A 24,835-nucleotide genomic window follows, 5' to 3' on the forward strand; every position below is an offset into this window, starting at 1 on the left:
ATGAACAGAATGTACAGGAATGTTGACTTTTCATGGAGCTGATATTCTGATGAGGGAGGTCAAACAATAAACACAGTAAATTATATATATATATATATATGTTTTCATTTAATTATGTATTTATGTATGAATACAAATGTAGCAGGTTGAAAAGGCAGTGCTAGGTATCCATGACAATGTCACAAATGCTGGGTAGCAAAGGACTCTGTGGGAGGCTAAGTGAGGGCACAGACCACACAGTCATCCAGGGGAGGGTTAGATGTAGAGGTGGAAGAGGGTTCTTGGCCTCAATCAAACCACAGAGACTCTGGGTGGCTGGCATGATGGATGGCAAGGGTACATAACGAGACTAAGGTTGGTATGAGGTGTGCAGTCTGGGTACTCTGAGCTAGAAGGGAAGCTAGTGAATGGTTCTCAGTATCTGAATGATACTGTTGAGTTGTCTCTAATAACCCTGGCTGCTGCCTTGAAATAGACATGTGAAAGGGGTGTGGGAATGCGTGGGTATGGAAGTGAGAGAAGAAGGTCATTCCTTGATCTAGAATCCACAGTGTCCTAGACCAGGATGGGACCTATCCCGGAGAAGAGCTGTTGAATGTCAATGCAAGGAATCCTCAGAAAGGTTCATAGAAGACTGGATGTGAGAGCCAGAAAGAGAGAAATCAAAGATGAGCTGAGACATTACTCAGAGACACTGAAGGATTGGCTGCGCGTTGTAAAGAAGGCTCTGGAAGAAGTAGGTTGGAGTGGCATGCTATGTAGAGCACCACACCACGCTGCTATTCTCCTGCAGATCTAGCCTCTCTCAGCTCTGGGTAACTGTGCTTCTTAGTGGTCCTGGCATCCTGAGTAGAAACTATCACTAAAGCAAACATTCTATTTGTGTTTATTTGATTACTTCCCAAGTTGCTAGATGTTCATTTGGTGGAGGTTCCCTTCTGGGTAGACAGGCTGCAGTACTCTTGTCCAGAAAAGCTGGGGTGCTGTGTGTTATTCTTTCTGCATTTGGTAGGAGGAAAGCTCCAAGAATGTGTAGAAATCTCCCTCCCCATCCTTGTTCACCCTGAGGATGTGACATGACATCTGTCACCATGGCTCTGCCTGCAGAGTTGGTCGTAGCTACAAACATCCACCTCCCCCACCCTGCTGTCTGGAACCTTGCTGAGAGATTCCTGGCACATCCAGACTGGAGTCTTTGCCCTAAGGCTTCTCCTAGCACGCTGTTGCCTTGAATCATTTTTTTTTTTTTTTTGCTTTCAATTTAAAAAGAGAAAAAAGAGCTCAGGGGGAAGACTGGAATCAGGGAATGGTACAGAGGGACGGGCAAAGTGTGTGATATGTGTGGTGGCCCTCCCTCATGTAGAGCTGTGAGGGAGGGCCAGTGGTTGTGAGTCAACTCCTCTCTCCAGTGGCTGGTTTTGTAAATCAAAGTTGGTGTAATCATAAACTTTATGCCTTTATCGATTTCACACAAGCCATCTGGCTCTAAACGCATCATGAACCACGGCTGCTTGTACACCAGTCCAGGTCCCGCCTCTCTTTCTCATACCTTTATAGCTCAAGTGGGTGGAAAGAAACGTTGGTTGTCAGTCCCCACATCCAATTGCCACCTCCCAGGGTCTGGGAAAAGATCAACATCACTTCACAAAGGCAGTGAAGAAAAGCTTCAAAACCCAGCTGTGGGCTAGAGCAGTGTTTGTTCTATTTGGCTTTGCTCTGGGAGACATTCCTGATTTAAGATGCCGGAAAACCAGAATGGGAGGAACCCTGCAGGCCCCACAGATCCCAGGTGAGGATAAACACCCATGCCTAAGTGACTGTTTCTGCATGGGTGAGGAACTGTCCACTTGCCTTAACCACGTCTTCATCTGATGACCTGCACTCCACCGAGTCCGACAGACTTTGTACTGTGCCATCTTCCTCTATTGAGATCACCTTCACAGGGACAGCCACTGTCTTCCCAGTGAGGATGGCCGTGTTCAGGATCTCTGCCTCCTGGAAGAATAAACATATTATCCATTACCTACTCCCCACATGACCTGTCACCTGGATGTGTGGATGCCTCTTCCTGCCTCCCTGAGAAAGGACTGGTCCTTCACCTGGGCACAGGAAGCCAAGTGTCGCCAATAGCCAGCTGCTGAGAGGCCATTTTTGTTGACACGTGAATTTTGTAGGGATGATGTGATGGGAACACTGATGGAGTAAATTTATAATGAACACTGTGTTTGGCACCCAGCACCCTTACAAGAGCACTACAAGAACTGACCCCACAAGCTTCCCGTCACCAGATGAGGTAGGCAACATTCCTGTATCTTAGAGGCGTTATGATTTTCCCAAGGTCACAAAGCTGGGGGGGGGGGAAATGAAAGTGAGACTTAAACTGTGAATTCCAACTTCTGAATTCTTGCCTCAGTGACTTACACACTTTTCACTTTATATACAACGATTCCACCTTGAAAGAGCTTAGATTGGTGATGCCACAAAGAATATGGGAGTGGCATTGCTTGCTTCTTTCTGTTCCCCTTTCAGTTCCTTGTGACTACCCAGGCTTTTCCTCGTTCTGGCTTCTGAATGCTGTTGTGGCCGAGATCACACTCCTGCAGTCCCTTCAATGAACACAGCTTGTGCATGCATAAAATCAACTCACCCACTCCTAGAGGCTCAGGAAAGCATACATTTTTTCCCCAACTAGACTTTTCCTTTAGGGATCAGACAAGAGATTTGTCCCTGGCTCACCACATGCTCTAGTTGTGGGGTACAGTGAAATCAGGCTTGAACTGGGCTGAAAACTAGGATGGCTATCTCTAATAGTGTTGAAAGGTAGAATACAGGCTGCACGGATTTCAGGGGTTGACCTGACAAGGTTAGAAAAGGAATGAAGAAAAGACAAACATATAGACACACAGTAAAGCTGGCATCAGGTGAAATGGGCTCTCTGATGGACAAGCCACAGCACTTTGTTTATTATATACATAATATATATGTTTATATACACTTGAACAGAGAGGTTGGATTATTGCATACTTGTAAACAAGGATGCAGGGTTGTTATCTACAGCCAGACATGGAGGCAAGTTTCGCTAATGTTGGTAGGATCAATCTCTCCCGGGGAGAAGTCTTTAGGCCATATATATTGTGGAGAAGCGATGTAGACATTTCTTTCCACACTATCAACATGGACCAGAGGGACTTGCAATTCTCTTGAGCCTCATCCCTGGAAGGCTTTGCCATTTTCCCAGAAGTTTGAAGCTCTGGGGTCTTTGACTTGGCTGAGTCCATGTCAACAACACACATTCACTCTGGAATTCACTTGCTCCCTACATACCACATACCCTTCAGATTCTTCACAGCCACAGCCTCCCACCCCTAGCTCTTGGCATGCCAGTGCCACTGTACCTTATTCTTCCTTGACAGTGTTCCCATGAGGCCTTTCAGCAACAAGCCCCATTGCATTCTGGGAAATCAGGGATTGCCTAGCTCTGTCTCCTGGAACAACAGGAGACAGTTGGATGTGTGCAGGGTCACCTGACTCAGCCACTGTTTTACTTTCACTAGCAGCCACTGAATCAGGGTGTTCCCACTCTAAACTCAAGATTTGGGGGACTGGGGTACCTTCCTTTGAGACAAAGCTTGTAGATAGCCTTGTGAATTGGATATTTGTGTGGAATCACAACTGCCTATGAGTAGCTCTCCAGAAGACAGAGTAGAAGCTATCTAGTGACATCATCAATTCCCTTATGGCAACCCTGATCCTAACATAAGACACATTTTTTTCTTTTCTTCACAAGGCTCACAGCTTGTCAACTCCTTTGGCGGAGACTTGGCCTTGGCTGGCATATGCTATTTTTATTCTAAAGGATAAGGCCCCACTTTGGAACATTCTGAAACTCAAAGTCAATGTACAGGCCTCCCAATATCCACTGAACACACTTTAAAATTTTTATTATGTATATTTATTTGTGTGGTGTGTATGTGTGTATGGAGAGAAAGAGATAGGGATTAAGATAAACAGACAGACAAACAGACAGATAGACAGAGATTATGTGTGCAGTGGGCATTTGTGCCATTGTGATCATGTGTAGGTCAGAGAACAATTTTTGAGAATCTGTTCTCTATTTCTACTAGGCAGAACCCACAAATCAAATTCAAATTGTCAGGCTTGGCTACAAGCCCTTTATGCACTGAGCCATTTTGCCAGGTCCACCATATAGATGCTTCCCTTGGGGTTAAGTGCATTATTATCAATTGTGAGAAATGATAGCCATCTCCATTTTGCTGGTGAAATGATGATCAGCCTCCAAGGTCAAGGAGGCTTCTTTTTACAGTGGGTAACAGTCAAGAAGGAGATGTAGAATTGAATGGAATGCTGGGAATGAGAGACTGTGAGTGCTCAGCCCTAACTGGGACATCAGTATCAACCCCTACAAGGCTCAGGATACATTAAGAAGAGATCAAGGAGAAATATAGAGCCAGAGGACAAAGAGAAGAGCTGTGAAATTCTGTTCTACGGACAGATGTGGCTGATGAACATATCAACTCCCTCCCAGGAGCTAACGTTGCCTGCCCAAGACCTGCACAAGATCTAGCCAGATGACATCCAGCATGCACAGGGGAGAGGACCATGGGCTCCATTCCTAGCTGAGGAATTGTTTGTAGTTGATGAGTCCTTTTTCTTCAGGAGTGTGGCCACCGGCAGAGCATCCCACACTCAGTGACATGTAAGCAGCCTTCATTGGACACAGAGGGTTATTTTTTAAAGGGGTGGGTAGACATACTGGGGGAGAAGAGGAGGTGGGATGGGGGTGGGTATGTTCAAGATACATTTTATACCTGTATGAAGTTATCAAAGGCCTTATTGTGACAAATTTACAAGACTGAAGAGTCAGGTTCCAGATGACCTACCAAGATCACCAGAGTCCCTTCATGGAGAGGAGCCTCTGCCTGACCTTGGTAGGCAAGAGGAGTGACCAGGTTTTTCTTGCCCTATTGCATGTGATTTCAAAGTGACTTGTTACTGCCACATAAGCTGGTTTAGTCAGAATTTGTTCCATGCAGTGGTTGATGACCTGCTATTTCAGTTTCTTAGACAGATCCAGCCTAAGTCATTCTGGTGACCCAGTGTTCCCCAAAGCATGCTCTTGCTGGGTGTGGTTGATTTCTTAAAGCTTTCAATTTCCTATCAAAGATCAATAACCTAACAAGCAGAGTGATAACTTACCACCCTGTCTTTGCCTTTTGTTTGTTTTCTGAAGCTCTTACCACCCTGGACTCACATACTGTCAATAAACAGCAAACACTGTCAGGATGATGAGTCGAGAGGTTTGCATGGATACCACATTAAACACAAGAGAGTTATTAGATGACCACAGAGATAGTAGATCTAATTAGCAATAAGACTGCAGGGCCATAAATAAGCCCTGTGCCTCTTCTCACCAGTGGGGAGCATCACTCAGTCTGATGCCTGTGACACATACAGATTTACAAACCGCTCTCTGTCCCATCAAGTGCGCGAGGGCCTGGGTTTAGTGGCAGAAGCATAGTGCAGAGAACTCTGCATTTTAGCCATCACCCTGAAATAAGACCATTTTTTTCCCCACTTAATGGGGAACAATCGGAGTTTGAAAAGCAAAGCAGCCTGCCATTTAGGCTGGCTTCTTGGTGCCACCAAGACACACCTGGCTATCTTCTTTTTCCTTTTAATTACTGTGAATTTAACTGTTTTATCAAAGTTGACATGTTCACTGTTATAAAAAAAAATCATACCTGCTTGATAGTTCATGAAAAGATGTCCCATAAGCACTCCCTTCCCCTCACCCGCTTCTGTCTGTTTGATCCCAACTATCCGGCCCATGTTGTGAGCATGTTCCTATCTATTGAAATAGTGTCCTGTATAACATTGTCTCAATGGAATAATTTTTAGATCTAATCTACTGTTCTAGTTTATTGCTGTTGCTGTAATAAAATGTGGTAGAATCTTAAGAGAGACGGTTATATCACATCCATAGTCAAGAGAATGCACACAAGTATGCTTAGTGAGTACTCAGCTCACTTTCTCATGTAGCCTATGACCCAAACCTAGGGAATGGTACTGCCCTCAGTGGCCTTGGTCTTCTCACCTCAATCAAGTCAATTAAGAAAAAGCAATACCTCTCTGATATAAACACAGGCCAACCTCATCTAGCTAGTCCCTTATTCAGACTTTCAGGTGATTCTAGGCTGTGTCAAATTGATATTTATGTAAATTAATCATCATGTAAGTATCAACTGATGGTATAATAGATGAGGCATTGTCTCTGCTGCATTTGGATCCCTCTCCTTAGTCACATTACATGCTCTTGGTTGGGTCTCTTGACTGGACTTGCCTATTACTTCAAGGAAACTGTTCTAATCAGGCATTGAAGAGATCAGATAGAGAAGGCTACAAATTGCAGTTTGGAGATGATTATGCTCTGGAGATCTGATGTGCAGCAGGGTGACTGTGGTTAGTGAGAATGTTCTAGATACTTGAATTTGCCAAGGGAGTCAGGTTTAAATGTCCTAATGCCAATAACAATATCAGGTAAACTATGTGGAGCTGATGGCTCTATTATCTACTGTGATGATGGCAATCCTTTCAGAATGTAACCAAAACCACCATCCTGCACAGTGTAGAGCATTTTCCTGTCAATTAAAACTCAATAAAACTAGGAAACAAGATACTGTATTGATTCCTAAATAGTTCTTTGGCATTTCTACAGGGTGGTTGAGGCTGGATTCTATTCCTCAATGCCACCTGGCTTCAGGGATACATGGCTGGAATCTAGAAAGCTGTGTGACTCCTAAGGTGAGGCAATACAAGGCAATGCAGGTTTCACCTGGATTTTTCCCAGGGATCCTTACTGTTGGGACTTAGCTGCCATAACAGGAGGAATCCTGAGTTACATGCAGAGGGATATGGTTGGCAGGCCTAGAAGAAATGCAACAGTAACCTACCAGATAGGGGACTAATGAGGTCTCTGTAAAAACTCCAAGCCGCCACCATTTTGTATCTAACAAGGGACCCTGGGCAGGAGCCACCTACTCAGGACAGAAATGAAGATGGATGACTGGTGTTTTATGTGAGCATGTTTAATGGCTCTCAAGGCCTTGTCCACCTTGAGAGATAAGTGCTTAGCCATCCTTCAGCCTGTCACATGCTGACTCCCCAGCTTGCAGGAGCCAAATTTCCTGATCCTGCTTCCTCTGCAACTCTTGGCAAACTAGTGGCAGCTTTGAACCTCTGTTTCCTCATCTGCAGAACAAATCTTATAAATGCTACCAGTCACTGGGGTGGATTGAGAGTTGTGTATGTGAAGGTCCTTGGAATATGATAACTGGTGATACCCCAAAGCATGCTGGTCTTTATTTCTTTTGCCTTATGTCTAGACTTCCAGTCATGCCTAGCCTCTAGGAGCAAGAAGAATTCTAGGTTGTAGAGTAGGGTGGGGTGGGAGGGTATGAACAAAGAGACCTTGTCTGAGGTAATGTGAGCTCTTGAGAGCTAAGTGTCTTGAAAGTGTTCTGAAAGTGCCCTAAGTGTTCTGTAAATCAAGGATGGTCTAGCAGAGTCTGTTCGCGTGTCGGTGTGCAGCCTCTGGGTCCCCAGTCCTGTATTATATAGCCCCTGCTTTGCCCTTTCCTGAATGCATGCCTTTGTAAGTCACTGAGTGTCTTCTTTGCACCTTGCTCTCATCAGCTTGGGAGTCAGATTTCCAGACCACATACACTGAAATGGGGTTAGCAAATGAGCTCAGCTCTTAAGAGTGATTGATGTTATTAACTTTTCAATAAGGTTGGTTATTATTAACTGTATCATAATGTATGCAACAACTTATATGGGTCCAATACCTTCTTGGCAAAAGAAAAAGGCTGGAAAGATGAGGGAGGGAAGGAAAAAGCAGAGGAGGAGAGCAAAGGGAGTGATGGGATAGAGGGAGATACAATCTATCATAACATTCCAGGGGACTCATGCTCCATCAGAAGGTAGAGCAGGATGGGAATGGGACCTTCCTCCCCTCTTGGTGGCTCTGGCATGGGTGCCCTGGAGTTTGTGTGAATCAGCTCAGCTGTGTGCTACTGGGACATCATGTGCTCAAGTGGGAGCCTGAATCCAGGCTCCCCAGCTGTGCATGGTAAGTGCTGCTTTAGTGTCTCCAGCATTAGAGGTACCCAGTGAAGATGGGTTGGCTGGAACATAAAGACCTCGCCCCCTGGCCTCTTTCATGTCCATCAAATGCACACATTAGGCTTTCCTTGGGGCGGTACAGATGGGAATCTGCCTCAACTGCTTCCACTCCTGGCCTCTCCATAGGGTTCTCAGAGCCTCAAGGTTCCAGCCTTGAGGCTGGAAGATTAGAACTTCTGGTATGGTCTGTGTCTGATAGTGGCTAAACCGGGGATCCAACGCAGGCTGCACCTGGGGATGGAGGTGATCACTTCACTTGGTATGGACAACCTCATACCTGACTCAGAGGGGACAGTTGTAGCTTCAGCCAATCACAACCTTTTAGATATGAGGACAGTTTGCTCATGTCTGGGTTTCTGCAGCGGAGCCAAGAACTGATGTTTTTATGTGAAATCCTGTGAAAACTGGGACAAAACACATGTACAGTGACCCAAAGGTGCACCATGCGATTCTCCCTGACAGACTGTGCTCATGGCTGACAAGGCAGAGGTGCTATGAATTCTTGCCTAACTGTCTGGCCTCAGTAGAGGGAGGCAGGTATTTCCCCCACGACTTTCTGGGTCCCCCAACAGACTCAGGGGCTCAGGCTCCTCTTATCCCAGCCCACTTGACAAAACGCTCCCAGCATCAGCACAGCAAGTCTTGGCTTTGTATAACTAATTTCAAATCTTACTTAGCGTCTAGTTTTGGAATTAAGCATGGGGTGACAGCTGTTTAATTAACTCCTTAAGCTGATTAGATAGTGCTACTGAAATCCCTCAAGAAGGAATTTCTGACTTAGGGGAGAAGCTGGGACGCTATGTCACTGCTTCGGGTTGGACTGATGGACTGTGCCCTTCTGGGGTCCTGGAGGATGTAGTCAAGCATGGGTATTGATTCATTGTGTTAGGGCTGCAAGGGAAGAGAAATGAGGATAATAAAAGGAACCTTGACTCTGCCAAGAAAGCACATTCTGAATAAAGCTATCGTACCAAGAAGATCCCCCTCCCCACCCCACCCCCGAGGTTACTATGTTGTTTGAATCCCTGCCTTGCTTGTATTGGTCAGGATTAGCCTCTTCCGCACACAGAGGGTATGTGCATTCCCTTTCACAAGTAATACAAAATCAAGTTAATGAGCTTAAGGCTTTAAGCCAATTTCATCCTCAAGATTATAGCTGTATAAAGAAGTCTTGGCAAGGAACAGGGGGATGCCCAGTGCTCCTCTGACTGTATGTGTGAGGCAGAAGTTGTTAGGTGACCCAGGACACTCCAGAAATGACAGATTTTCCTTCCTATTTAAGTTTTAGTAGGTACCATGGGGTGCATGCCCCCAAAACCTGGTGGAAGGAATGAACAGAATTAAAAACAACAACAACAACAAAAAACCTCAACAACAAACAAACAAACAACACAGCAGTTATGTTGGTGCAAGCTCGTACTCCCAGCACTTGGGATGGAGAATCAGGAGGATCAGGAGTTCAGGGCTACCTTTGACTACAGAGGGGTTCTGTCTTAAAAACAAAACAGCACAAACAAACAAACAAACAAACAAAACGCAGCCCAGTCAAACAAGTGAATAGAAAGAGCATTGACCACTTCCCTGGAGGCTCTTAGGGGGCTGACATAAATTTGACTTTTGAATTGTACTTCCTGATTTTCAAGTATGGTACCCCTGAATTCGGGACCTGCCAATTTTAGCTCCCCACTGAACCTATGGAGACAGTTACTTGACATAGAATTCATAGTACAGACGGTCCACTCACTTAACATGAGTATTTATTGGCTTTTAACCTATTCACAGGCCTGTGCAACATTGCACAGATTTTAAAATAATCTTATCTGATCCAAAAGAAACTATGTATCTTTTAGCTAGCCTCACATATTCCCACCCCCAGCCCCGACCAATCACCTAATTCTTATCCATGGATTTCTCCTCTATGACTGTGCCCCAGGAACTAAATCACACTGTGGGTGGTCCTGTGTGTCTGGCTGGGTCCCTGTAGTCTGGTATCTGCAGGTTCCTCTCCCCTATGGCATGTGCATATTTCTTGCCCACCCTTGACACCACTGAGTTTTGAAATGTAGAGCAGAATGACTTCTGATGAAGAAACATCAGGTTTTGTTTGTTTGTTTGTTGTTGTTTTTTTTTTTCCTTTCCAAATGCTGGCAAACTCAGCTTAAGAACAACACATATTCTTTTGAGTGGATCTAACACATAGGCAAATTAGGCAAATTTCCTTGACCTTTCAGTCTGAATTCCTTTCCAATGGACCACTCTCTTAGTTTGTTTTCTGTTGCTATGATAGAACATCATGGCCAAAAGCAATTTGGGGAGGAAAGGGTTTATTTCAGCTTATAGCACACAGTCCATCATGAGGAAATCAGGTAGGGCGGGGACCTGGAAGCAGAAGCTGATGCAGAGGCCATGGATGGGTGCTACTTTCTGGCTTGCTCCCCATGGCTTGTTCAGCCTGCTTCATTATACAACCAGGACCAACTGCCCAGGGGTTGAACTGCTCATGGTGGGCTGGACCCTTCCACCTCATCATCAACCGAAGAAATACCCTACAGACTTGTCCACAAGGCCAATCTGATGGAGGGAATCCCTCCACCGAGGCTTCCTGGATGACTGAAACTCTTTGATAAAACCTAAGCAGCAAAATCACACACTTAAAAAATGGAGAAATGCAAATAATGGGATTCAGAAATCCAGGCTTTGATTCAGGTGGGGAAGCAGCTGCTCTCCATGAGCCTTCCCCTTTTTCACATGGGGGAATACAAGATTCTCCAGGACGTTTTGAGACTGGGATCCTGGTTCAGAAGTTTCTAGAATATTATCACATGAGTAATGAACCAAGAAACAAATGAAATAGCTAAAGCTGAAGTCTGTAAGAAACACAAAGGATAAGAGAACAAGAACTCAGCTTCCTTTATCTCTTTCCTTTTTAAATAATTTTTAATCGTGTGTGTGTGTGTGTGTGTGTGTGTGTGTGTGTGTGTGTCTGCGTGGACGTGTGTCTGTGCCGTGTGTCTGTGCCTGTGTGCCCTTTGTGCACTGATACTCTTAGAGGCCAGAAGAGGGTGTTGAATCCCCCGAAAGCTGGAGTTACAAGGCCTGTGAGCTGCCATATGGGTGCTGGAAACTGAACTCTGGCAAGCATGCTTACCTGCTGAGCTATCTCTCCAGCTTAATCTTGTTTTTAATCGAGATGCTGTTTGTGTCAGAAAACCTATATACAGTGATTCGTAAGGAAACTAACAATATGACTGACTGCTGTTAAGCATGCTGACACAGATCACCGACTGACAGCTGTGGAGCTGACAATGGCTTTTAAAAGAAGTTTCTACTTCACTCACAGCCTGAGAACAGCAGAGCCACAAAACAAGTTATAAGTACTTAATCTGTGTTGGTAGGTGCCTCCTGATGGCGTGAAGCCTTACTCTTTGAAGCTAGGGGGAAGCTCTGCCCGCAGCCTTCAACCAAACCGGGCTCTCATCCACTTCTCAATTGCTACAGAAAAATGCATGTCAAATTGTCAAAGGCGACAGAATTTTCCGTACGCCCGGAGAAGCATATCAGTTTTACGGTTCATGAGACTAAGGAATTAATTCAATTGGTTTGGGAAGGGCAGACAGAATTAATAAATATCAAAGGGCCACTCCGAGGCTACGCTTTGCAAACGGGGCTGTTTTGAAAGTGGGCTTTGTTGAGAGCCACAGCCTTTCTGGGACCTGCAAGCCCCAAGGATTTCAGCAAACCCCACATGGGGGCCAGAGCTGGGACCTAATCACCTACGCTAATGAGGGTGCCGAGGCGTGGCTAATGCCCAACAGCTCCGAGTGGAAAAGTCATCTTCAATTTAGCCCCTGAAGACACTATGTTCTCTCCCCACTACCTTCAGCAGACAACTTCTTAATTATGTTTTTCTTAAGCAAATGTAAAAACGAATTTGCATGTCTGCAGCCCACATGAATTGAAGGAGGGTGGATGCCATGAAGATTACTCTGAGAGATGCAGCTAAATCAATTCAGGGCTGAGTCAGCCACCCTGGGCCACTGGCCAAGGGGACATGTCAGCCATCTTTCTCTTCTTTGGGCTGGGGATACTGTGCAGGGAGAAGTCAACATTCTTTGCTACTTCCTGAGGTTGGACTACCACTGTCCTCAATAAAGAAAGTAAAAGTCAGATGAAATCACGGGTCTTGAAAAAAAAAAAAGGAAAACAATCTTTACATCCCTTTCCTAATCAAGGTTTTGAGGCAGGCAATCTATGGTAGTTTGAGAATATCCTCAACAGGCTCTTGTATTTGAACATGTGGTCCCAGACTGTGGCACTGTTTGGGGAAGTATATGGAACTTCTAGGGGATGGAGCTGTACTAGAGGAAATACATGACTAGGGGTGGGCTTTGCCTCACCACATTCTAGATTGAGCTCTCTCCTTCTTCTTTGTGGTTAAAGATGTGACCTTTCAGCTTGTCATTGCAGCTGCTGGCTGCCAGCTCCCAGAGCTCACTTACCAATATGGATTCTCCCTCTAGTACTGTATGTCCAAATAAACTCTTTCATGTATAAGCTGCCTTGGTCATCATGGTTTTTTTTAAATTTATTTTTAATTTATATAGTTACTTTGCATCCCAATCATAGCCCCCTCCCTCCTCCCTTCCGCCCTCTTCACCCTATGCCCCCTCCCCTTGTCTTCAGAAAAGAGGGGTTACCTCCCCCACCCCACCCCAGCACATTAAGTCGCACCAGGACTGAGCTCCTCCTCATCCACTAAGGCCAGGCAAGGCAGCCCAGCTAGGGTAAAGTGATCAAAAGCAGGCAACAGAGTCCATGTCATAGACAGCACCTGCTCAACTTACTAGGGAACCAAATGGAGATTAACCTGTAAACATTGGTTACATATGTGTTAGGGGCCTGGGGGCCATACATGCTCTTGGTTGGTGCTTCCATTTCTGTAAGCCGCCATAGTTTAGTTGACTCAGTTGGTCTTGCAGCATTCTTGTACCCTCCAGGTCCTTCTATCCTTCTCTCCCACTCTTCCACTCCCTGAGCTCTGACTGATGCTTGGCTATGATCTGGTCAGCTATGGGGGGGGGGTGTCTCTCAGAGAACAGTTAAGTTAGGCTTCTGTCTGTAAACCTAGCAGAGTATTGTTAACGGTGTCAGGGGTTGGCGCTCTCACACAGGGTGAGGGTCAGGTTGGGTCAGGCATTGGTTGGAAATTTCCTGTCTCTATCTGTATCTCTGCACATTTTGTAGACACCCCCATATCCTCCCTGTAGCCTACCCTGTCGCAGGTCTCCAGCCTGTCTCAGTGATGCCTCCAGCTTTGGTTTCTCTTTTCTCTCAAGGCCCTCAAACCTCCCCTCCCCATTCTCCCTGCGTGGTGTTTTATCACAGTGCAAAAAGTAACAAATTAAAAAACACAGGCAAAGCTTAGGAACCTAGGACTTTGCTCCTTTGAGCTATGCTTGCAACCCTTTCCCACAAATAGATTTATCCCCCTGGGCCCCCCCCCCCCCCCGCACCCCACACCACATTACACGCACATCCCACTCCGAGCAACACAGCAGCAAGTGGATCTACCTTTCAGGAACTCATGGTTTTGATTCAAACACATCTGGGAATTAGACACAGTAGACCAATCCAGCCTAACCCAATTTTGAATGCTCAAATAGAAAGATAAAGTATGTCCTCTGTGTAAACTTTTAGGGAAAATCCCATATTTACCATATTATGCCTATGGATGACTGGGTATGCCTATAATTACAGCCAGATGCATCATGGGAAGGGACCAATTCAGTTAATAAAGGTTTATGTAACTCAGGTCCGTCAATCAAAACCAAGGCATCACTTATGCCCTATTACAAACAACTGACTCCTTCTCTTGATGCCATGAGAAGAAGCTTGGAGCCGTACCCAGAGACTCTAGATCGCTCTAGTTCACAGAGTCCATTACTTCCTTGCAGTGTTTTCAACCAGTATTATCACTTTGCCTGTGAATAAAGTTTCTTACCAATTTGCTTTTTGTGCGAGCTTCTTCAGTTCTTTGAACAACATGCTAAGAAAGTAGAACACCCAGTTCAAACACAGGCCGCTGTTAGCAGTGGTAGAAGCTGGTCTTACTCTGAACAGTTTTAGTTACAGACACCCATGCTATGGCGAGGCAGCCATGTTTCCCAGCTGTTTGTGGGTTGGGTGGGTGGGTGACCTTTCTGTGGGAGACAAGAGCTGGGAGAAGCATCACAGCTAGTGACATTCTGCTGCTGGCTGGTTCCAGGCTTGGGCTTCCCCTCAGACACCTCCTGTGAACACTGGTGTATATTACACTGCCTCTGTTGCATCACCGCTGGGATGGCTCATGCTTTCTGGGTTCAAATGTTTCTCCTGAAACCATCTTTGTGTCAGCATGTCAGACGTAGAAAGCGATACCGAGTGTCACTTTTCTGAGAAAGCCCCAAACCTAATCACCCATCTTTTCTTGCTCATGCCAGTCTCGTACCCACCAGACTGCCCTGCTGACCCCAGTGCCAACATGCACCACAGATCTAGCCATTCTCCTATAGTTTATCCTAAGCACTGTCAATTAAACCACCAAGAGAAGCGTAGCCATGTTACAGAAAAGCAACTGTAAAGCTCAGTTCTGGTTGACTTGCACCCTAATATTTATTCTTCTCAAGATCATGCTTTTAAAAAATCACTGCCTTTTACATCCACAGTCAAGCTTGAAAATAGGATAGAAAGACGTAAGACATTAGGGAGACATGGCAAAGGAACAGAGGTCCTCATTCCAGTGTCTGTTTGGAACCTCCCAGAAACCGAGAGTGAAGAATTCCATGTGGATTAACATATGCCGTAAAGCCTGCTGACATAAAGGTTTTCCTTAGAAAGATATTTTAAATGAGGATATTAAGTGGTACAGATGTCATAGGAGTAACCAAACATTTTCTAATTAGATTTCAGCCATATTCCACAAGCCAAAACCCATCATTGGTGCTGTTATTCGGGCCAGGAACCTATGGCCAGACAGGCCATAGGCCCTAGGACAGAAATTATGACTACTGTTCTGCTAAATGGACAGACACAGTATTAAATCACTCCTAAAGACACATGGCTGGAGCAATAGATTAATGCATCTATCAACCATCAACAGAGAACCACCCCCCTCCCCCATTGATAGTGTTTAATACAGAAAGCAACAGCTGGTCAAGTTGCAGAGAATAAGAGAGTGCAGAATGCTCAGCCCTAAATGGGATATCGATATTGCACCCTTTCCTCCCAAGGATCAGGTATCATTGCAGAAAGATTGTAAGAGCCAGAGACAGTGCATAACTACAAGGAAACGGTATTTTCTGACACAGCAGGGTAGCTGTACATACGGACTCAGTACACACACAGCCTTAATAAACTCTAACTCTGCCTCATGCTGGCTCATCCTCTGTTATTTTCTGCACAGAAGTCAAGAAGCCCCAGCTTTACCTGAGTGAAGGTCCCTGCAGAGTCCCCTTGCCCCAGGCTGCTGCAAAGGGCATTGTGGATCTGTGAATTTAGCTCCTGCTTTACTATCACAAGTGCAGCGAGGGTGGTCAAGCCCTCCTGGCCCGTCAGACTGAAGGACATGCGATTACTTAACTCACAACTCTTGAATTCATCGTAAAGTCACTTCTAATCAATTCTCATTTTCAACAGATAATCTACACCATGGCCTCATTCTCGTGGTATTTGTTTCCATGTTGCAAACTATACCACTGGCAAATCCTGGGAAACATCTCCAGGTTCCCACATTTCCTAGCTGCAATAAGAAAATCTCACCAGATCCACAAGGCATGGCGTGCACAATGAGCCACATATTTACAGTGACCAAACTCCTTCATAATTTGGCTTGCACAGCAATATCAGTAGCTGGGTCTTTCTTCAGTGCGATGTCCACAGCATCCCCATTTTCTGTTGCTGCTTTTATTGTTATTTTTCTTTTAATTAAGCTGGACTTTGCAGGAGGGCTGTAAGCCATACCATTTCAACAAAGTATCTATGGTTGATTCTCTTCACTGCATAGCTCAAGGTCATAGGTTCAGTCACACCAGCCTACAGGTTTGCTCCAATTTAGCAGGCTGGGGTGGTGACTCCAGCTCCATCTAAGACTTTTGTCATTATATGAGAAGCCACAGGTTCATCAGAGCCAAATCATTGTATCTTTCTGAGATCTTGGGACTCCTGAGGTTGGAGACTGTGGAATGATTTGCAGCTCAGGCTGATAAAGCATTAGCAGGCCATGGCTGATTCCTGTCTAGCATGTTAGACCTCCCTCCCGGGAAGCAGCAGTCAGTTTTCATGTCTTTGTAGTGATCCTCAAATATAGTGTCAGGTCGACCTTAGCCTCAGGTTTAGACTCTGCATTGATTATTATGAATTTGCAATCCAGGAGGATGGGTATCTTCAAAGATGATCCATTAGGCCCCTTTTAGGCCTGAAAACATGTACTCTCAAATGTGGTCCAAGCTAGATCAGTCAACATACATGGCAGTTGACAACACCAGCTGTCATGTAAATATGAATGTGGTAAGTATCACAAGGCCCATGCCTAGCTGAAGAGCTATAAGCAATTAATGACTACTAGGAGAGGAAGATTTAGTCTTCTGCACAGATGAGCATCATGATAGGTTATCTAATCACAAGTGAGGACATTCTTATATCAGTAACAGCAAACTGACTAAGCAGATTCAACAATAAAAAAGTAACAGATGATGAATTTGAGAAGAGAGGGGGAACAGGAGAAGATGGAGGGAGAAAATAATAGGGAGAATAAAGAAAATTAAACAAATAAACAAACAAATTCTGCATGCTCTAATATTGCTATCTTGTTACTGGATACTTTTTTCTTCTTCTTTTTAGTGAGAGCAGAATCGAGTCTGTGTGTAGGAGAAAAGTCTCTGAAATAAAGAGAAACAGAATGGATGGAAAGAGGTAATGGGTCTTGTTTAGATTTCATTTTTATTCATGTGTGTATATGTCTCTCTGTGTGTTATGTGCATGTGCAACCAGGTACCCATGGTGTCTAGAAGGGGGTACTGGATCCCCTGGAGCTGGAGCTGCAGGCAGTTATGAGTGGCCTAATATGGGTACTGGAAGCAGAATGTATGCCCTCTGCAAGAGGAGCATCTTTTAACTACTGAGCCACCTCTCTAGCCTGTTAATACTATTTTTACACAATCAACTTTCTGTTTTCAGAGGCTAGAGGATTCAGATAAAAACAGCAATGTCTAGATTATAGAAGCTACAACTTTGCCAACATGTGGAGGGAACGTTCTAGACAAAACAGAAAGAGAATTAAATTGACTATGAAAAGATGCCACACCTTTCAGATGGACTCTTTTCTTGTGAACGAGGTCTGTAAAGACAACATTGTTTTCTCACCCACTGAATGAGATGTGTGACCAGATTTAGAGGGTCAGAAATGGAACTCTACATTGGCTTGTGGCAAAAATAATTTAAGAGTTAGGCCATTTCAAAAGAACTCATAAACATGATTCTAGAGCGGGGCAGGGAGCCAGGAATATATCCTACAGCATCTATGATACCGCATAAGGAAAGATGCTAAGAAAACAAAAGCCCAGAAATTAAAGGAAGAGAGAGTGGGCATGTTGAAGAAGCCTGCTCATTTGCAGATCTGAGGAAGTATGAAAAGGAGGGCAAGAGGCACTGGTGTGAAGAGACACAACTTGCCTGTCATAGACTCAGCTGTAACTCTAATTTTCTCAGGCTCCTATCAAGAGAATTTATACTAATACCCAGGCTACGTTGCTTGAGAAGACAAATCTCTGCTTGACTTAGGCTTTGCCACCAAACGGCTACATTTCTGTAAAACCTGATTTATAATGACCTGTAGTCTTGTTCTTGTCTGCTCCAAACACAGAGCTACGCTTTTTCCTCCTTGTTTCTTTTCTAAAATAAAGTAGGTTTCATAAAATGTCCTGTTTCACCTAACTCTCTTTGAAATATTATAGTCAGTTAGAATCACAAAATCCATATGTAATGTCAATAGTAATGACTTACATATGATAATAGGATAGGTTTTTAATAACTGTTAGAAATATAAGGACCATTACTGCAGGAATTTCTAATGACTTTTTTTTTTCTTCTCTAAGACAACCTATGTGGGCTAAATCCATTATCTTCAGGGTATTTTGATAAGGAAAATCTATGTAAAAAGCTCTCTGCATCCGTATGCAATTGTTAAAGCCCATTAAACACGCTTAATAATTAGCTGGCCAAAGAATCTCATTAGACATACATTAAGTGTGCACGGAAGTCACATTTGAGACACTTCATTAAGGGCAACATGGTGGGCTTTTCTGCATAACTTAAATACAAATTCCAGTCAAATTAAAACTTGAATTTATATCCCTCCCACCTGATCTTGGAGAAGAAACCCTGCGACCACTAGGGAACAGCCTGGCTTGGGCTATGTCTCAGCTAGTTAATGGATCCATTCAGATATGATTTACATGCAACAAACGTGCCCGTGTAGAAGCACAGTTCAATGCCTTTTACCAAATGTATGCAATTGCACAGTAATCACCACAATCTAGTTTGGGGAGAATCCTTCATGTCAAAGTTGGTTCCCTTGCAGCTAATTCTTTTTTTAATGCTCTATTGCTCTTTCAGTCTAGGGTTGTAATTTTGATAATTTCATACACACAATCACAGAACATATAGTCCTTTCTAAGTAGTTTCTTTCTCTTAGCGTGATGCTTTAAATTTAAAAATTTTTCTTTGTGTGTCTTGGTATCTCTCTCTCTGTGTGAATGTACATGTGAGTGCAGTTGCTCATGGAGGCCACAAGAGTTCAGATCCCCTGGAACTGGATTTACAGATGTTTTTGAGCTGCTGTGTAGGTGCTGAAAAGTGAGCCTTGATCCTCTGAAAGAACAGCCAGTGCTCCTAACCACTGAGCCATCTCTCCAGATCCTAACATGATGGTTTTAAGGTTGACTCTCTTTGCTTAATATTCCTTGATTATGTGGACATATCACAGGCTAATTGCATATTGTATCACTTAATGGCATTTGGGCTGCTGCACTGTATTTGTTCTAAGAGATTCTGATTTTAAAGCTCTGATATAAGCTGGAGAGATAGCTCAGAGGCTAAGAGTACCATCTAAACTTCTAGAGGTTTTGAAAATTTCCAGCAACCACATAGTGGCTCACAGCCATTTATACTAGGAACTGTTGCCCTCTTCTGGCACACAGGTGTACATGCAGATAGAGCACTCATATACATTAAATAAAATAAATTAAGAACAAACAAACAAAGTTTAAAACAACAACTCTCATGTAAACCCTTCTGTGGACATATGGTTTTGCTTCTTTGGAGGGACAAAATGTTGAATCAGATAAAAATGATGCAATTTAAGAAGCTAAAAATGCCAGGAGGCGCACGGTCTTTGTTTTTTTTCCTTGTAATCAAGCTTGCTCTGGTTACCTGGGATCCTCTTAAGTCCCAGATGAATTTTAGGATTGTTAAACATTTGGGGGAAGCACTGCTGAAATTTTGACAGGGTTACTGCAAACCTGTAGATTGCTTGGGGTGATGTGGACATTTTAAATATGATAGATTCTCTAATCCATGAGCATGGCATACTTTACACTTCTTTGTGTTATGTTAATTTTTTTTCATTACCATCTTAAAATTTTCAGTGCACAAAATTTTCATCTCCTTGGTTTAATTTATCCGAAACTATTTTGTCTTGGATGTTATTGCAAGTTGGCCCTTCTTCCTTTCCCCCTCTCTCTTCTTCTTCCCCTCCTCCCTTCCTTCTCCCCTCATCCTTCTTTTTCTTCTCTTAGTTTCAGATAACTCACTATTGGTGATTGTTTTGAGTCCTGCCATATTTCTGAACTTATTTAACAGTCCAACAGTGAGATATATAGGGTTTCTCACATACCAGATCACTATGTCTATAGGCAGAGACAGTTTTCTTTCTTTCTTTCCTTTCTTTCTTTCTTTCTTTCTTTCTTTCTTTCTTTCTTTCTTTCTTTCTGATTTCTTTTTCTTGAGTCGCTCTCTAGATATTTTCCACTCTCTATCCCTCTCATCAACATCCTTATGGACCTGAGTGAGTATCTTCTTATGGTTTTGACTTGTATTTTAGTAATGATTCATGATGGTGAATTCTTTACATATATCTGTTGGCCATATTTCATATTTTTTTTTGGAGAAATATTATGGTGGTTTAAAGTGGCCCCCATAGACTTATATATGTGCATACTTAGTCCTCAGTGGGTAAGGTGTCTGAGGAGAATTAGGAAATCTGGCTTTGTTGGAGAAAGTGTGGCCTTGCTGGAGGAGGTGTGTCACTGGGAGTGGGCTTGGAGGTTCCAAAAGCCCATGCCAGGCCCAGGAGCACTCTCCCCTCTCCCGCCACCCTGTTTGTGGATCAGGATGTGGATCTCAGCTACTAAGCCAACACCATGCCTGCCTGCTTGCTGTCACACTCTCCACCATGATGATAATGGATTAACCCTCCTCTGAAACAGTAAGCAAACCCCCAACTCTTATTTTATAAAATAAGAGTTGCCTTGGTCATAGTGTCTCATCACAACCATAGAACAGTATTAGCACTAAGACAAAGATCTTGTCAACTTTTAGTATGAGAGTGGCCATTTAATCTTCTTGGGAATATAGAATATTTTATTTAGCCTTTCACCATTAAGTATGAAGTTAGCCATGTCTTTAGTTTACACATATATGTATAAATTGTATATATATCAAGATCTATCATATATGTTTATATATTATGTAATAAAACACTGATATTTAAAGTAGTTGATTTGAGTATTTATGGAAACACTAATAGAAACATCAGTATAACCAATGTTATATCATATCAATCATATCAACATATGTAGCATATCAATCAGCTACAACATTTTTCTTGTGGCCTTTGTTAAATGACATCTCAGCCATCTCTGTTGATCTATTTTTTGTCATTAAATTGGTTTGAGTTTTCTAGAATCTGATATAACTATAATAATTTTAGAAAGCACCATTTTCATTGACTTTCAATGATAAGAACTATTTTAAAATTCATCTCAGTCCCTGTGTGGATCAACTATTCTTTCTTTTGTATTTCTAAGCTATTCCATTTTGTGAACCAGCCTTCCTTGCATTCCTGGAACGAATCCCAGATGGTCATGATGAATAATGTTTTTCATTATTATTAGCTTTGGTTTCTAGTATTTTCCCCAAGAACTTTTGCAACTGTATTCATTAAGGATAGAGGTTAAGAATTTAATTACCAAAAGATATATACAACATAAACTTATTCTCAAATGTATAGTGTGAAGTATACTTACACTGTTGTGAACCAAACACTAGAAGACATTTACATTCCAAGACTAAAATTTTTTATCCCTTAAGCGATAACTTGGCTTTTCCCTTGGCTCCCCTTTTTCTTCCCAGGAATTTAACTACTCTAGATGACCCATGACGTTGGAATAATGCAATATTTGGGTTTTGTGCAACTGGCTCATTCATTTCACTTAGAATTAAACATTCTCAAGGTTTATCTGCCCTGTAGCAGGGGCTCAAATTCTCCTCCCTTAAAGGCTGTATAATATCCCATTACATGGTGGACCTATCACACTTTGTCCATCATTCACTAATATGCCCTGATATGTCATTATGAATAAAATCCAAAGAATAGGGGAGCATGAATATTTCTGTAAGGTAGATTTTCAACTATTTAAACTGTATATCCAGAATATATGATAGTTCTACAATTAATTTTTGAGGAACGTATGTATGTTCCATGGAGGCTGCACAGTTGGATAGCCTCACTTTACATAAGTGTTCTGTATCCCTTAATTTTATTTTCTGTTCTTTTGTTCCACTTTATGATGGATATGAAATAAGAGCTCATTATGTGTGCTCTTTTATTAATTTTTACCTTTTTGCTTGTTTGTTTCTTTAGACAGGGTCTTGCTATGTTGCCCTGGCTGGCTGGGAACTCTGCTATAAAGGCCAGGCTGGCCTCAGACTCACAGAAATCAGCCCATTTCTGCCTCCTGAGTGATGGGATTGCAGGCCTGCCCCACCACTCCGAACTTTGTTGTGGTTTTGGCACATCTCTTTAATGATTAATGACGTTAAATACATTCACATGTTGGTAGGCCACAGTTTGTGTCATCAAAGAAGTATCTTCTCTACTCTTTTGCCTATTTTCATCAAGTAGAATTCTAGGCTTGTATATTCTGGATATTAACTCTGGGATGGTTAATGGATCCAATGCCACAAAATGTTCCCCTGTTCTCCTCTCTGTCGTGTGTCATCTTGGTTTTCTTGCTTAGCTGTTCAGTGCATATGGCTTTGAGTTTGTAAATGGTGTGAGGTAAATGCCTAGATTCATTATTTTACATGTCAATCTCTGGCTTTTTCTCAGTATTACTTTCTCAATATTTTGTTTTTTTTTTTTCAGTTTCATATTTGTTTTCCCATATAAAATCATCCTTCTACTGTCCTTCACCCAAAGTCTAGAACTTTCCATAGAACTCTCTCTCTCTCTGAAAAGTTATTTCTACAACTGTTTTCAAGTCTGGTGACTCTAAAGGACTAATTGCAAACCGATTTTTGATGGTTAGACCTTGTGAAATCCAAAGCAAGAGGTGGCCTGGTTAGCCAATACACAGCACTTCAGGGTTCTAGGCACTTTTTATTTTTTATTTCTGCATTTTCAGAATTCCACTTATTGGGGGTGTTTTCTAACACCCTAAGATGACAAAATGGCAGCTGGAGTTCCAGACATATCTTCACAGAAGCACAAATACTAGAAAACCAAGGAGTACTTCCGGCCTGAATCTGCCTTTTGTTGAGAGAAAATTATTCAATGATAGCAACTGGTACCTGCAGCACTTTGTATAAAATAGAAATGTTCTTCTAAGTAGAGAAAGCTTATATGGAGCCACTATTGTTAGGCAAGAAATAAATATCCCTGTGCGAATGAAGGAAGAGCATCCCACCTCCGCCTAAACAATACAGCTTATAGCAAGACTCTTTGCAGGCACACACAATCTTACTTAGCTACCCTGAACAGCACCATATGCCTAACTGGACAGCTATCACTTCTTAATAAGTATAGAGAGATTATTTCAACTGACCCACACCACAGGTTCTCAAACATGACCAGTCTTAACTAGCATCACTGCTTACTTTTGCTCAGGAAGACCTGAATACGGAAACCAGATCTTAGGAGTGGGAGAGGGGTCAGTCCCAGGGAAGGGTGGTTCTATGGACTTCTAATTGACCAAAACAAACAGTGGAGGCTCACTCAGGATCACTAACTCTTTGATCCAAGAGAACATGAGTTGGATCTCAGATCTAGCTGCATGTTGGAGTCATCAGGGATCTGAACTAGGCATCTGCAGATTCCCCACCCATTTCTCTGAGGCATAGTGTGGCCTTGAATTTACCTAAAAGCCTTTGAGATGGTTGCAGCATAACCAACTTTGATAACATCTGTGTTATGGGTCCTACTTTGTTTTCTCTCCTGCAAAGATCTGTGAAGGTTATCTTTCAGTGCCTTGTGAATATGACTCACTTTGAAATATTGTCTCTCTAGAAGTAATCAAGGCCCTCATCCAGTGGCTGCTCTTATATGAGAAAAAGAGTCATTTAGACAGAGAACAGAGAGTATTCTGGCTGATCAGAGAAACAATGTTCTTGAAGTGATGCATTTTTATATGCCAGGGAATCCTTCAGAGGGTGAGACTCCTGAAGACAAGCATGGTGGTTTAAATGAAAAGAATCCCAATAGGCTGATAGGAAGTGGCATTATTTGAAATGCATAGGACATGTGCTCTTGTTGGAATAGTTGTGCTCTTGTTGGAGGAAGTGAATTGCTGAGGGTGGGCTTTGAGGTTTCAGAAGGTCAAGCCAGGCCTAGTGATTCACTCTCTCTTCCTACTGCTTAACAATCCAGATGTAGAACTCTGATTCTTCTCTATCACCATATCTTCCTGCATGATGCCATGCTTCCTGCCATGATGACAATGGATTGAATCTCTGAACCTGTAATCCAGCCTCAATTAAATGTTTTCATTTATAGGAGTTGTGGTCTTGGTGATTTTCATAGCAATGGAAACCCTAACTATGACCCCAGACAAATAAGGTGACATCAGCCACTGGCCTTCAGAGAGCAAGCACTGTCCTGCTGACATGATGACACAGACTTCAGAACAGCAAAAGTAAAGATGTTTTCTGGAGCCAACTTATGTTGTCAACGTTTTCTCTAACATGCAGAACTTCCAAAGGCTATGATTATGGTTCCTTGAATCTGACTCCATGTTTCCTAAACACATTCCTCCTAATGTTAGGACAAAAGTGGTTCTAAATCTATCTGTCTCTGTCTTTCTTCCCTTCTTCATTCCATTTTCTCCTCCTCTCTCCACTTTATCTGGTGTAGGTATGTACCTGGTGTAGGCAGGGGTACATGAAAATAACATGTACTCTTCTCCCAGGCACCTCCTCCCACCTCTTTCTTTTTCTTTCTTTCTTTCTTTCTTTCTCTTTCTTTCTTTCTTTCTCTTTCTTTCTTTCTTTCTTTCTCTTTCTTTCTTTCTTTCTTTCTTTCTTTCTTTCTTTCTTTCTTTCT

The 24,835-nt window shown here is 43.0% G+C and overlaps 1 protein-coding gene across 1 annotated transcript in view; it reads right to left on the reverse strand.

The window, feature by feature from the left end:
* Tmem132d (transmembrane protein 132D) overlaps window positions 1–24,835 on the reverse strand; it is a 611,289-nt gene that overhangs the window by 71,585 nt on the left and 514,869 nt on the right. The window contains exon 5 of the mRNA XM_055606466.1: window positions 1,852–1,995. Coding sequence (XP_055462441.1) covers window positions 1,852–1,995 — 144 coding nt within the window. The remainder of the gene's footprint in view (window positions 1–1,851; window positions 1,996–24,835) is intronic.

Source organism: Psammomys obesus, unplaced genomic scaffold, assembly GCF_907164565.1.
Source record: "Psammomys obesus unplaced genomic scaffold, mPsaObe1.curated_primary_1811, whole genome shotgun sequence".
Taxonomy (NCBI): domain Eukaryota; kingdom Metazoa; phylum Chordata; class Mammalia; order Rodentia; family Muridae; genus Psammomys; species Psammomys obesus.